General features: G+C 43.3%; 1 protein-coding gene across 5 annotated transcripts in view; it reads right to left on the bottom strand.

The window, feature by feature from the left end:
- The window catches only part of lepr (leptin receptor), a 64,443-nt gene that overhangs the window by 47,318 nt on the left and 2,271 nt on the right, over positions 1-14,854 (bottom strand). For 2 of the 5 annotated variants that reach the window (XM_030372791.1, XM_030372790.1), the window contains exons 2-5: positions 11,083-11,141; positions 6,384-6,635; positions 3,914-4,043; positions 1,479-1,657 (exon numbers count right to left, since the gene is read on the bottom strand). In XM_030372791.1, the coding sequence (XP_030228651.1) occupies positions 1,479-1,657; positions 3,914-4,043; positions 6,384-6,635; positions 11,083-11,122 (601 nt within the window). In that variant the 5' untranslated portion in view covers positions 11,123-11,141. Of the gene's footprint in view, positions 1-1,478; positions 2,092-3,913; positions 4,045-6,383; positions 6,636-11,082; positions 11,142-14,854 lie in introns of those variants that run through there. The other 3 variants (XM_030372792.1, XM_030372794.1, XM_030372793.1) reach the window with 3 other exon arrangements.

Genomic DNA, 14,854 nt, shown 5'->3' with positions numbered 1-14,854 from the left:
AGACCACTGGATTAGGTTTATGTTCATTAATATCACAGCGGCTGATGGGCATTAGGCATTTAAATGTACACTTTTGTGTGCACAGCAAATCATTTAAAAATTACTTTAGCATCAACTTAAAGGTGGTTGGGATTTTTCTGAATATATATATATATATATCTCTATCTATATATCTATCTCTATCTATATATCTCTATATATATCTCTATATATATCTCTCTCTCTCTATATATATATATATATATATATATATATATATATATATATATATATATATATATATATATATATATATCCTGCGTCTTCAGATAAATCATGTATAAGAGAGTTGGTTTTGGGTATAATGTCCACCCCTTTCATAGTATTTCCCTTCCTCATCCATGCTTACTATCTGAACTGAAATGTCACTAAATGTATTGACTGTTTGTTTGTCACTACTTGAAGTGACGTATGGTGCACCTAAAGCTGGCCTTTTTAAATACATGCAGGTAGATTGAACATCAACTGTCCGGTTATTATGGAGGGAAAAACATAAATAGGCACTTTCTCTCCTAACCAATAGGATTGCCTCAGGAAACATGTTTTGAGAAGGGCTGTGAGGGTAATAATATGAAACCACGTACATTTAGCCATTGGGTTAGTCAACACATCACAAAATAATTCAAGTTGTTTCCCCTGCAACCCCTCAAAAATAAAACAATTATTTAAAGGCTTCATTTGATTTACGCCTCTAATGTAGAATTTTTTTGTACAAATCAAGTTACAAATAAATACTCTTAATTAAAAAGCAGAAACACAGTGCCGATACTTCTTTGTGCCTGCTGAACCATCAACAGGGATTCTCCCTACGTGAAATCTACAATTAGCAAACTGATTCTCTGTCTCCAGAAGAAACCCCACAAATAAACACAAGCAGGATGCAAATAGCGGTGATTGCTTATGTGTTTGGGGATGCTCATGATGTGGATTCTACAGTAAATATAGCCATCATAAACGTAGACAGTGGAGCTGCATGAGTGAGGCTGGTCAAAGGCCATCATGGATATTGCTCTGTATCACAGTGTCGCAGGGCACATTTGTTATAGGGGGATGTATAATGTGAGAGCGGCAGTTACAGACTGTAGACTCGCACTGTTCCCAGTGTGAAGATAAAACATCATCATTTCATTGGAGAGCCACACCAGCCTGATTGTAGAGAATTCACCCTGAAAGGTGGGAGCAGACAGAGCCCAGCACAGAGCACACACTGTTGTATACCAATCATGCTTGCCTTTAACAGGAGAATAGGGCTGTTGAGAGCTTATAATTGTCTCCTTATCATTCCAGATCATGCCAAGCCTTTGGATCTCTTTTGGAAAATGCAGACTTCAAAACACATTTCCCAGAACTCCGAAAATTCAAATTTCTTTCTTTCACCAACCATTCTTCATTTACTGAGGTTTCTCTGTGATTCAGAACTTATGTAAGTGTCTCCTTACCTGGGCGGGCTGGAACACGGAGCGGGACGGGGCCGATGGTGGCATTTAGGACAGCAGTGGCTACCATAGCAAAGGACCTCTTGGCGTTGTCAAGGGCGATGGAACAAATGTGGGAACAGTTAACCGGCTTAGAGACCTCGGCACTTGTGACACTGTGGGCAGCCTGTCCGGTTGGCAGGCTGGGAACGGATCAGATCAAAGCTTGCGTTTTAATCTTTGCACATATTTTCTATTTATTTTTTCCGATAAAAAGTGAAAGAGATATTATATACATTGGTTTAATTTGAGACTATCTTGTCATTTGCCTTTTGTATAATTAACAATTATAAAATCATTACATTTGGAACAAAATACACAAAAATAGTCCGATGGCTCTGATAGAAACTCAAAGAAAGCCATTTGCAATGCTTTCAAACCAAATTTGAAATTGTGACAAGAAGGTTTGTCTAGTTATATTATTTGACTGTTTATTGGCAGCGTATGTCTCATCTTGTATGTGTTAGTTCAGCTGTAAACTGTGTTTATCCCAGAGATGGCCAGGCTGATAAATGCAGGATACGGGTTCTGTGGGACCTGCTTCACTGAGCTGCAGATAGCAAGTCTTTTTCCTTCGCTGTGATGAAGGGAAAGACTGCTGTTCAGATAACACGTACCAGTTTATTCACACAAATAAAACAAACTCACGTGCGCACGCACACACACAACCTCATGCAGTAACACACACAGACACACACCTACACACACAGCGTGGACATACATCCATTTACAAACTCTAACACCTTTGTACATGGGGCCTGAGGCAAGGCATGATAGGCATACCAAACAGGCGACGTGAGAGAGTTTAAAGGTCCCATGACATGAAAATCTCACTTTATGAGGTTTTCTAACATAAATATGATTTCCCCCAGCCTGCCTATGGTCCCCCAGTGGCTAAAACTTGCGTTTGGTGTAAAACAAGCACTAGCTGGTCTGCTCGCCTTTGAAAAAACGGAGGCGCGCTGATTTTGAATGTCTTTATTTATGTCGTCATAAAGCATCTAAGCTCCTCCCCTTACTCTGCCTGGCCCGCCCAGAGACGTTGGCCCGCCAATGAGACACGACCGTGCGAGCGCCACATGTGTGTGTGTGAATACACAGACTGTAACGCAAGTATTTCTGGTCGGTTCTTTGACGTCTCTTGTATTTCCACAACAAGACTGTAGTGGGGGTTATCTGAGCCATGGTTGAGAAGGGATTGGGGGAAAGGAACTTTGGCTTTGACTCGCTGAAGTACATGAACTGCGACATGCCGCCGGTTGCCGCGAGGCACCATCACCCGGCAGCGGGCAGCCGGCAGCAGGCAGCGCGGTTCAGTCTACTTCAGATTGATGTGAAAGTGGAAGAACCAGAGACGTCGCAGAACCCGACAAAGTCGTTTGTGATTCATAATATCGTCTGGAGGCGCACACAGCTTTTGGCCGTGATAATATGTATTATATGATATAGATATCTATGTATTATATGATATTATTTAGATATAGAGCTCCAGGACTGTAACGCAAGTCTTGTACACTTCCTTGTTATTTGGATAACCGTTCTGCTTTTGGTGTTATGGCGCATAACACGTCGGACTCTCGTCTCTGCTATTTCTACAACGAGACTCGTAGTGGGGGTTAACTCAGCCAAGGTTGAGAATGAATTGGGGGGAAGGAACTTTGGCTTTGACTCCCTCAAGAACATGAACCCTGACATGGAGGAGAAAGGGATTGTTGGCGGCGAATGTCTCCCGCTTGAGCCCCGCTGAGGGACCACCGCCGGAGGCGGAGGTGCCTAAGCGCTGCCCGGCAGCAATCCCTTTCTCCTCCTTGTCGTGGTTCAATCTACTTCACATTGATGTGGACGTGAAGAACCAGGAACGTCGGAGAACCCAACGCGGTCATTTGAGATTCATAATATTGGCTCACACAGCTTTTGGCCATGATAATATATATTATATGATATAGATATCTATGTAGGCTATATGATAATATTTAGATATAGAGCTCCAGGACTCCCGTGTGTTCTAGAATATTTACAGAACACGGCTAAAGGCTGTGTGCGCCTCGCCATTGCGATACATCCACTGTAAACAGAACGCATGGTACCGTGGCTGCAAGCTGCTCAGGGCCACCCCCACCCTCCTCCTTGACCCGCCTCGCTCCTCCTCATTTGCATTATAGCTACAGACGCCAAAACAGCGCATTTGGGGGAAGCTCAATGTGCGACTGGCTCGGAGTGGCTGTAACTCTGCACCACGGCAGAATTTCGGGAACGTCTTTGAATACTGCGTTAGTTGCCCACTAATACCTATATTAAAGAATACATAAAATAGCATGTCATGGGACCTTTAAACCAGAGCGAGCCCAGGGCAGCGCTTTGTGCATAGTTCAAACCAGATATCTGAGATTCGTACTCACGCCAGGTGCTGCCGGCTGATTACCGTGGTGCTAAACACCAAGGGTTCTGGTTGTGGGCTGCGAGAGTTCAGATCACAAACAACATTTTCCCAGTCGTCATCAACAGCACACAGGATGCTCCAGCAGAGACCTGAGGGATATTGAATTTCCTGGGTTAGTGCGTCTAGCAGAAGACAACCAGTAAATACGCTCACCCTACCGAGGGGTTCTGTGAAAAGGCCTCATGTGAATATCCTGACAGGTTTAGCGAATTCTGCTTGGAAACTCTTGATTGAATCGGAGTGGTAGAAGATAATTGGCTGGATGTGGATCTTGCTTGAGCATTGATTATGATGTGTCATAATCAATGCTCAGAAACAATTGTTCCTTAGTTGGTTCCTTGTTCCTCATGGATTCCCATTTTCTAAGTGTTTTTCTGTTTTCTAAGATTTATTTTATTTTACTAAAGAAACTTTTTTGTTACTTTTCATGAGTTGTCCTATCCCTTCTTGTTCCAGCTGCCCAACCAGCACCTGGCCGTGACAACTCGCTTTTATTGTTTCATTGCCAAATGTAAAATATTTCCTATTTCAATATTAATGTGAAGTGGTTCAACCTGAACACGTGTTCACATTAATCAAACAGCATCAATCTTTCACAGCAAGGAACCACTAGAAGGACCTTCCACTGTGGTCATAATGGTCATGAAGGTTGGGGATGGCCTCAGGGGCAAGACAGTGTTGTAGATTCATCATTGATACGAGCAGTGAAGGTGGTGGATGTCCGCTAGAACCCTCTAGGAGGGGCCCTCCATCAGACAATGAGAAGCTGTAGGCAGCTCCATAAATAACAATGGCAGCTGCAGCGCAATCCTAAAATCTGTCTGTCACTCAAGACTTATTTTATACCGGACATAAATATCATCTATTTGATGTTAATGTTATCAAGTAATAAATAGCTGCAGAATTCTCCTGAAAGCTCCAAAATGTAATGCGTTTAGGGATTATTTTACAAAAATCAATATTCTTACTTAGCAGTGATTTGCCGCACAGCGTGTGAGATCGAAAACCAAGGTCAAAAACTGAAAGGGTGTTATCAATACTGTGTCAATGATAGTTAAAGGATTAAGAAGTGTACTTCACAAAATTACTACTGCTTGCCGTCTGCGTCCAATATGGCCAAGGCTACTACAGGCTAACACCCAGGCTAATACAGGCTCACACCCAGGCTACTACAGGCTGTGACAGACTAACACCCAGACTACTACAGGCTGCTACAGGCTAACACCGAGGTTAATAAAAGCTAACACCAAGGCTACTATAGGCTGCTACAAGCTGAAAGGCTCTTTATGGTTCGAGGTTGACGCAACGCAAGGGGGTTACAGACATGTTACGTCATTGCGGAGGACCCTCCTTGCGTCGACCGCAAGGGCCTGACGTGCGCCTCCCAAAAAGTGTAACCTCGCGTCGAGGCGACGCAGCCGCAAGGGCTGTGATTGGTTCGCTAACTACATCATTTCCGGCAAAACGCTTTGTATGTAAAAAATCTAAGGCAAAACATCGGTGTCCGTAACCATTTTTTTCACTCGCTAGTAATCTGTAAAAAGCGGCAATGTTTGCATTCGGTCATCAAAGACTTTGAAGGTAACAACGAGAATGGACAATGACGACCAACTAGCAGCCTATCTTCTGGTTTTGTTGCACATAGTTTGAGTCGTATTCAGCTTTCAAGTTGCTGGAATCCATACCGTACCATAATCAAACTTCTAGGAGCAGAGAAATTGTAAAGTAATAGCATGCACAGACAAAGACCAACTATTTGTTCTCTCTTTACCATGGACATGCATAACGACACGTAAACCCGACGCAGAACCATAAAGGTTCACGACTACGTCGAAGCGACTGCGTGTTCATTGCGTTGTTGCGTGAACATGGAACCATAATCAGCCCTTAACAACCAAGCTAGATACATCTGAACTCTGTAGGCAGAAACACTGATTTACTTTTGGGTATAATATTTTGGATTCCCTGCTCAGTGTTGTGTTGCTTGTTTTGTTCTTTTTTTTATTGTCATTCCACCTACATTGAAATGACTCATCATGTGTCACTCTGACGTTCATTGTTTGCTGGTTCTCAAGACCACAGATGGCGTCATCCAGATTGTGCATGTTAATGAGATACCTGATGACTCAGTCGTCAAGGTTAATGTTTTTTAGAGCCCAGGTCTTGGCTTCAATTAGATAACTGAAATTTCAATCAACGAGCACTGCAAAACAGCAATGAAAAAGTGAACTTTTTATTTATTTTTATTCTAATAAAAATTCACCTTCATGAATGTTATCAATTAATTTTAGAAGCATTTTCTGTCAAATATGTTGAAATTCTCTTTACATATTGACAGCAACAGTTGATTAGCTACCTGTCTGTCTACCTTCCTGGCTACGTGCCCACACTCGGCCCATTAGTATCAACTTTATTTGATGGTTTCTTACCCCCAGTGGGCTGGTTGTTTTCTCCACGTTGTGACGTGTTCTTCAAACCTCTGTAGCGGCACCGTGGGGGCTGTGTTCTGTGCGATGGAGAGCCATGATATGGGGCGGCAACAGATGCCATGCCTGCAGTATTCCCCTCTGTATTGTGGTGAGCAGAGGGCAGACTGCAGCACAGCTCATCGTGCCAGGGCAGATCCACAGCTAACTCCCCATGGGGAGGCTGTCCACGTCCTGGTTCCAAACCCAAAGAACCTGGCTCACAGAGGTAATGGGGAAGCAGTCATTTCACCTGTCCCGGGCACTTTCGACATTCCCAACAAGCCTGTTGATGTGTGGTTTGTTGATTGTTGGTTCATCATATTCTGTGATAACCTCAGAAGATAAAGAAATTAAGGGTGCACTCACACTAGGCCATCTCGCCGTGGCCGTTGGCCGTTATCACACCTAACCGTGCTCAAATGGCCCAATTGTTCTCTGGCCTGCACTCACACTAAGCCATCTGGCCGTGGCCGTTGGCTGACGCAACTGTGGCCTGGCCACGGTAGGCGCTTGTACATACGTCATCACGTCGTAAGTAACACGTCATCACCAAGCGTCCGCTGCATGGACCATAATAAAGTCTGCCGCCAGTCAGAGTTTTAACAACAATGGACAACAACAAAGAGAACACAGTTCGCACTTTGCTGAGTCTGTTGCTTATTTGGATAGATGTTTACCGTTTACTGGGAAAGAAGGCTCGTCGCCTTTATTATGTCCGTGGTCGTCGCATGGACTATACGTCATCCAGCTCAGGTTGCGTAGCCGTGCGTGTGCGCGTGTCGGCTCATTAGCATCTGTACCGTAGTGGCCCGTACCATAGCAGCACACCTCTCCCAAGTGGCCAAATTGGCCTGGCCTGGCCAGACTGGCCACACTCACACTGGCAGATTTGAGCACGGTTAGGTGTGAAAACGGCCACGGCCACGGCCAGAGGGCCTAGTGTGAGTGCACCCTAACACTGGAAAACAACATTGTTCTGTAGAATAATTGCGTTCATACAAAAATAAATCGGGATGTTTGAGCATTTTCTGTTCCCTTAAAGAGTGTAGCCATATTCATGGTCTTTCCAATGCAGTTTCCCCCCCAACTGAAAAGGAGACTATCTCTCATTCTGTTTTTCCTCTCCTATTAAAAAGAGAAGGGAAACAGCTTATACAAGAGGTATCGGGGATCCTAAGATGACCAGGGTGCTTTGCTGTTCTCATATTGGCAGCAGAACTATGCAATGGGGAAATCTCTTCAATACTTATTCTCTAACACTGTGTCATTGACATAAGTTTGCTACACTATATCATTTGGTTGAGTCAACAAGATAGCCAAGCGGGAAGTTAAGTATATATCAGAGGTGGAAGGAACTCTGGTAGGTGGATGAGTAGCTTCCACAGAAAGTCAAGTATCAATGGGCAATAAACCAATCCATGTACAAAAACGCCATCTTACATTACAGTATAATCCACAATAGCTGAAATAATAGCAGGCTTTCAAAGGCTGTAAAATAAATCCAGAAATTCAATAATGATTGTACATTCTAATTATATTGACACAATACCCGTTTTTCTTTATTAAACTCACACATTCCATAGATCTCACACAAATTTGCTCTTTAGTTTTAACTGCATAAATGTATATTTTAAAACAAGATATATATACTTTTGAAAAGGTTCTTGGGGAAAAAGCTCAATCAAATATTTCCAGCAATCAATATATATTTGTGTTACTTTAGTTTTGTTGTGTTGCAAAAGGCAAACTGAATGGGCCAATTGCTCTGTCAGTTAGCATTGCTGCGCTTTAAAACCGAACTCCTTAAAACAGAGGTTTTGGAGTTTAACACGCAGCTGCGCACAAGGTTGAACGTGATTGCTGTGTAACGACTCGTACAGGATCAGCTGATACCTAGCTGACTCGGTTTAAACTGCTTGGAAACCGGAAATACTCAGATTTCTAGTATACCCCAGAGCAGATGCAGTCTAAACTTCATGGTGGATGCATTTTGTGCTATAATTACCAACACAAACTTAATGGGAATGTAAAGTGAACTTTAACATAATAAAACTATAATAAATAAAAACGCTAATAATGTTGACATATATTATGAAATAGTCTAGGCTACTTTTTGTGGAAATCTGAGTCTGGAATCTGCCCTCACCTACGTCAATCAATTACTTGTCATTGTTTTCTCTTGGTGTGTGTATGCAAACGTGATTACTTAATTTATTGAAGACAAACTAATAGGCCTATGCGAGTAATTTGGGTAATGTCATGCCTTTCAATTCTCGGAGAAGGAGAGGACCATTGTAGTTAAGCATTGACCTTTTTATGTTTCGTTGAATGGTACGATCCTACGATGTGCGTTCATTTATTTTTTTTACATACAAGCAATCAAGTTTTAGTTGGGCACTTTAAAGGTTGGGTAGGTGATTTGCGAAACGCCAGCAGATTTTGAAAATACACAACTCAAATGGTCCTACCCCCTCTCCTTCAACGCTGACTCTGACTCCACCCATTCCAAGTACCTGGACGCGCAATCATGCACGAGCGCGAACAGAGATGCGCGAGAGCGAGCCAGGCTAGCGTAGGTTTTCGTTTAACAACATGGCACTACATTCAGCTGTAAGTTGCACCCAGTACCGCGGGAAGTAGGAGTGCTGGGGGTGCTGCAACACCCCCTGTCCGAGGCCCTGTCTTATCACAGAAAACGATCATTTCTAAAAACTCCGGCCAAAGTGGAGATTTCTGAAAACGCCGGTTATGTGTTGTCGTGTCAACGGGGAGAAACGGGATTTTAGGTTCTGAAGCGTCACATTATGCACCAGGAAATGCTTAACGTCATGTGAGCGCCCGCTGTACCGTATTGGTCCGAATATAAACACAAACCCCATTGTAAGACGACCTATATTTGGAAAAAAGATTTGAAGACCAGATCCGTTTTTTATGAATAAATAAATTGTATTCATTGAAATAATATACGAAAATAAAAAGGCATCGAATAAAACACTGCATTGCCACTAAACAGTAGTGCAAATAGGCCGTACTGATGTGTACACCAAAGACTATCCCTGACACTCCTCTGCCCCGCTGTGTTCGCTCTGGCTGTGGTCGCTCCGAACTGTTTCGGCCCGTGGCAAAGCGAGTCATCCTCGCTGCTGTCCAAGGCATTTTGAGACGCAGCATTTATTTAATGCTCATATGACCTAGTGCTGAAAAAAGGTTATATGAAAAAGTGTGAGGGTAGCGGTGGTGCGCTAAACTTGTTCTGTGAGCAGCTGGATGTGAACGATCGATTTTCAACTGTCCGCGCATGCACTGGTGTAATTGAGCTGCGCTGCTATACATCTTTTTTTATCAATGTAACGAGTTGCGAGTCTAGTGCAGAGTTTTTTTTTTCCCAGCACCCCCTGCTGAGAATACGTTCTCGCTGCAATGGTTGGACCAGATGTTATAAACATTAAACGGTCACATAAATCATTACTATTTTTAGAAAATGTATGTTTGTTTCATATAATTGTATTGGAAGTCCTGGTTTTCACTAGGGTTGCCGCGGTGTGGACATTTTCACACCGAGTAATACACTCGTCTCCACACCGGTATTACCGAGTATAAACGGTATAAACTTTGAAACTAGGTCAACCGCCACACAAGCATCGGTTTTTAGACCCTTCTCGTCCTTCAGTTGCCGCCAACGTTCGAAAGCAGCGCCAAGGATTATTCTTGATTTCAGTTTTTCTCTTTCAGCGTTTTTATTATCAATTACTCTCTGAAAAAGAGTTTTCCTTCTCTTTGCTGGTGGTGGTGGTGGTGGGGATGGTGGCGTCTTGTCTGCCATGGAAATTGTCTTCTACTGCTAGGTCCAAATGTGGATTAACTAGTTCCAGTAGCTACCGCAGGATAACAACAAACAGGAGCTTGCTCTGGGTCACGAGCTCTGGGTCACGAGTACTGCACGAAGGGGTCGCGCGCGGGGCGCGGGGGAGGGGGAGTGCAGTACGACCGTTTGATTGACGTACTTACTGTCCAATGCAACTCGGTGGCAATGGAAATGATTGGCTGGAGTTTTTCGAGCCCTGCCCGTTCCACAGATGATTGACTTGTTTAATTTTCATGTCAGTACTTCTAACTCAGTGGCTGTAAGCGGGTTATGATAAGGATTTCAAGTAATTTTGCAAAAATGGCCAAAAAAGCAAATCACCTATACAACCTTTAAGCAACTCCTATATTGTAGCCTGTATTGTACTGAAGGCCTACCTGGTGTAATAAGTGTAAATGTATCATACCTATTAATAATAATTCATAAAACTAATTCTGTGTGTGTGTGTCGGTTATGATGGAGCCTTGTTACATCCTGCAAACTGGTTTAGTCTCCTCTAAAACCACGTCAGTTTCGAGATTAGACTAACACGCACAAAATACGCCCGCTAGTGTCTGATGTTAATTTCTCTGAAGACACAGCAATTGAGATCAAGGTAAAACACAGCTGCAGGTTAAACCACAAGTACATATGACACAGCAATGGAGCTTAAGACGTCACGTGACTTCTTGAGTTTAAAACGGTGTTAAACTCTTAAAAGTGGCTAAGCTAGCGACAGAGCAATTGCCCCGATTTGGTTAAAGTGAATCTGTTGTGAGCTGCTCAGGTTGAGTTTATATTGGACGCAAAACATACCATGAAAGATCAGCAAAACGGACACCAGGAATCCCAGCATGTTGAAACGAGTAGTACCACTGTAACAGTAGGTTACAGAAGAGATCATAATGAGGATGAATAAGAGAAGACAGTTGATCATATTGCGCGTTTTGGGATCATTTTACAAAAATCAATGTTCCTACTTAGCAGTGATTTGCAACACAGCGTTTCAGATCGAAAAACCAAGGTCAAAAACAGAAAGGGTGTTATCAATCTTCTGTAAATGATAGTTAAAGGATCAAGAAGTACACCATATAATTACTACTGCTTGCAGTCTGCGCCCAATATGGTCCAGGCTACTACAGGCTGTTACAGGCCAACAACCAGGCTAATAAAGGCTAACACCCAAGCTACTACAGGCTGATCAGTGGCAGGTGTGACAGGGTCACATAATACTTCTTTCGTGCAGAGTGATGGTGAAAATTTAAGGCATACACACACACACATATATACAGACACACACACACTCACATACATTAATATTACAATAACAGATTGTCTCGCTTATTCATGCTACAATGTGTTACCAGCGCGCTAAGCATGTCATGAGATGTATAAAATCATAATTCCGGCTTCCTGTGCCAAATTGAACCTTATTTGCATTAGGATCCAGCTAAGTACTTGCACTGTGTGTGTTCACCGTCCAGTGAGCATGGCCTTAGCTTTAACTATGATGATGCCCTAGTTGAAAAAGGGTTGGCGAGAGAGAGCAGAATGGAAAGCTTTTAGATAGACTCTCTGTGTAGTAGGGCTGTCAAAATTGCTCAAAAATGACATTCGAATGTTCGTTTGGAAAAAAATCACGAATTCGAACTATTCGAATATCTGGTTGCCTATTTTACGCAGTTGCCGTCAATATGTCAATAATGCGACAAAACCATGGTTCAAATTAGTGGGATATATATATATCATATAAACAGCCCAGTAACGTGGAGGCCTAATCATGAAAAGCCACAACTTTGTATCGCTTGCATTTCACCACCACACCTGCAAGCGCACAAACTATAGTAATCTGAAGAAGACGCCCGCTTCTGAATGTTACAAAGTATGCTAGTGGTAACGTTCCTTGCTTTGCTTACCATTTATCGAGAAGGCCTATTAAAATCGATAAAGAAAAAAATGCATGTCGCCTACGTCTTCCACCATGCCAGCGAAAGGGCCAGCACTACGCACCGTTCGGATTCATGAAAAAAAAGCTGTCTCGGACTTTGCCGAGAACATTGCGTTATAGCAGCTTTCACCAGCCAGACTACTAGCTCCCTGAGCTCTACTTCGGATGCTTATTGAATGGCATAGCCGAGCTGGAATACCTATATCCAAGTACGGAAACCCCGAGGGGATAAAATACATTCGCTCTTCACAATACTAGTCTGTTACACTTGTACCGCGGGAGTGTTTTTTCACATTCGAATATTATGAGGGACATCGCGAACAGACAGAGGCTCATTCACAAAGCAGATAGAGGCGCTTGTACCGCAGGAGTGTTTTTTCACATTCGAATATTAATTTTCACGTTCGAATTCGCGTTTTTGGATACATTTCGAACGAATATTCGAACTTCGAATATTCGTTGACAGCCCTACTGTGTAGTGATATACACTACAGGTCACATCCAATGCACCAAGCCTAAATGAACCCTACCAGAAGAGATGCTTTATGATATACTAATGAGGAACGTTGGTTTCTAATTAGGACAAAGGTGCAGTTGAGCGCTGCAGCACCCACTGCCAGACCTGGGGCTATTATTGTTTTGGAATGAAACACTCAATGATAATAGATATGATGTGGGCTGCAGCTTCAACAGCTTGCGTCGAAAAATACCTACACGCTCCCATTCATTTGCTCTTTATCGCTTTCTTCAAATGCTTACGACTGGTATCATGGCTGAAAAACCAAAGACGAATCTCATACATCCTAGCAAAGATGAAATCTAACACTCTAACACACACTTTTTTCCCAAAGTGAAGGCTGCAGTCTTGCTAGAACACTTCCTTGCTTGTCGCGTCCTATGGAGATGAGGCTAGAGTGCTGCCTAGTGTTTGTAGCGTTTAGAGTTTGGAACGACTTGCTAGTGTGGAAGCGCTTCCGCTTTTTAAATATTGCTCTGGTGTTAAATATTTTAAGTGTTGAACTTGTTACTAGCGACAGTAGTTTGTTTAAACACCACCTACTTACATATTAAATCAAATCAATCCAAAATAAATATAGCCTATCATTACGTTGCAAAAACGTTTAAAAGAAATCTCACTATTTTTAAATATCCCGCTCAGAGTGTGAACGCAAAGGATTGTGGGTATTTTGGCTCGTTGAAGATCTATTTTTGCATACCTGAAAAATCTCGGGATTCTCAAAAATAAAGGACGCGAAAAGGACACAAATTTCTGAGTGTCCTCAACATTGGAACAGTGCTTGTCGGCGTTCTATGACGTAGCGTCCTTAAAAGGGCAGCCATTTAGCATATTCCTTCACAATGGGAAACAGCCCCAGGCTACTATAGGCTGCTGCAGGCTCTTTATGGTACCACGTTTACGCAATGAAAGGGGGTTACAGACCCGTTACATCCTTGCGGACCCTCTTCACGATCTCTGAAATGGGCTGCTATATGTGTGAGCCAACCAACACTATGGCAGGCCGTTTTAAATTTGAATTAACAGAATTAATACAGCATACAAATTTAATTCTGCCGAGTAAGCCAAGATCATCATTTAAAAGATATTAATGTTTTTGGCCTACTCAGAATTCGCAGAAGCACAAATTTTGCTGCTGGCACGATATGTAGTGCAATTTCTTAAAGGTCGCATGGCTTGAAAATGTCACTTCATGAGGTTTTCTAACATTAACACGAGTTCCTCTAGCCTGCCTATGGTCCCCCAGTAGCTAGCGACTGTGTGAGCGCCACGTGTGTGTGTGTGTGTCGAAATATACACACACTGTAATGCAAGTGTAGTATACTTCTTTGATATTTGGATAACCATTCTGCTGTTGGTGTTATGGCGCATAACATGCAACATAAGGTGCGTAAAGCTACAATTCGGTGAAAAGACTGCGTCGGGCCTCTCTAGTAGGGGTTATCTCGGCCATGGTTGAGAAGGAATTGGGGGAAAGGAACTTTGGCTTTGACTCCCTGAAGTCCAGATTGAACCGCGACATGGAGGTGTGATTGTGATTGTTGCCCGGGATTGTTGCCTGTGATTGTCTCCCGCCTGAGCTCCGCTGCCGGGTGGTGGCGGTGGAGCCCCATGGCAGTGCCGGGCGGCAGCAGTGGAGCCCCGCGGTGGTGGTGCCCTGGGGATCTGGTGCTCCAACGCCGGTGCCCCGGCAGTGGGGCTCCGGCGGGAGACAATCGCGGGCAACAATCCCTTTCTCCTCCATGTCGCTGCTCAGATTGACGTGGAAGTTGAAGAACCAGAGTCGTCGGAGAACCCGACGCAGTCGTTTGAGGTTCATAATATCATCCGGAGGCGCACACAGCTTTTGGACGTGAAATATATATTATTTTATATAGATTTCTATTTATCATATTACATTATTTAGATATAGAGCTCCAGGACTCCCGCAGGAGCACCCAGAGTGTTCTAGAATATTTACGGCCAAAATATGTGTGCGCCTCCGGATGATATTATGAATTAGAGCCATTGTGATACATCCACTGTAAACGCTAGCGCATAGTACCGTGGCCGCAAAGCTGCTCAGGGCCACACCCCCACCCTCCACCTTGACCCACCTCTAAAAAACGGCACGGTTGTGGAAA

This window comes from Gadus morhua, chromosome 12 (assembly GCF_902167405.1).
Source record: "Gadus morhua chromosome 12, gadMor3.0, whole genome shotgun sequence".
Lineage (NCBI taxonomy): Eukaryota > Metazoa > Chordata > Actinopteri > Gadiformes > Gadidae > Gadus > Gadus morhua.
This window is presented reverse-complemented; position numbering and strand designations above follow the sequence as displayed.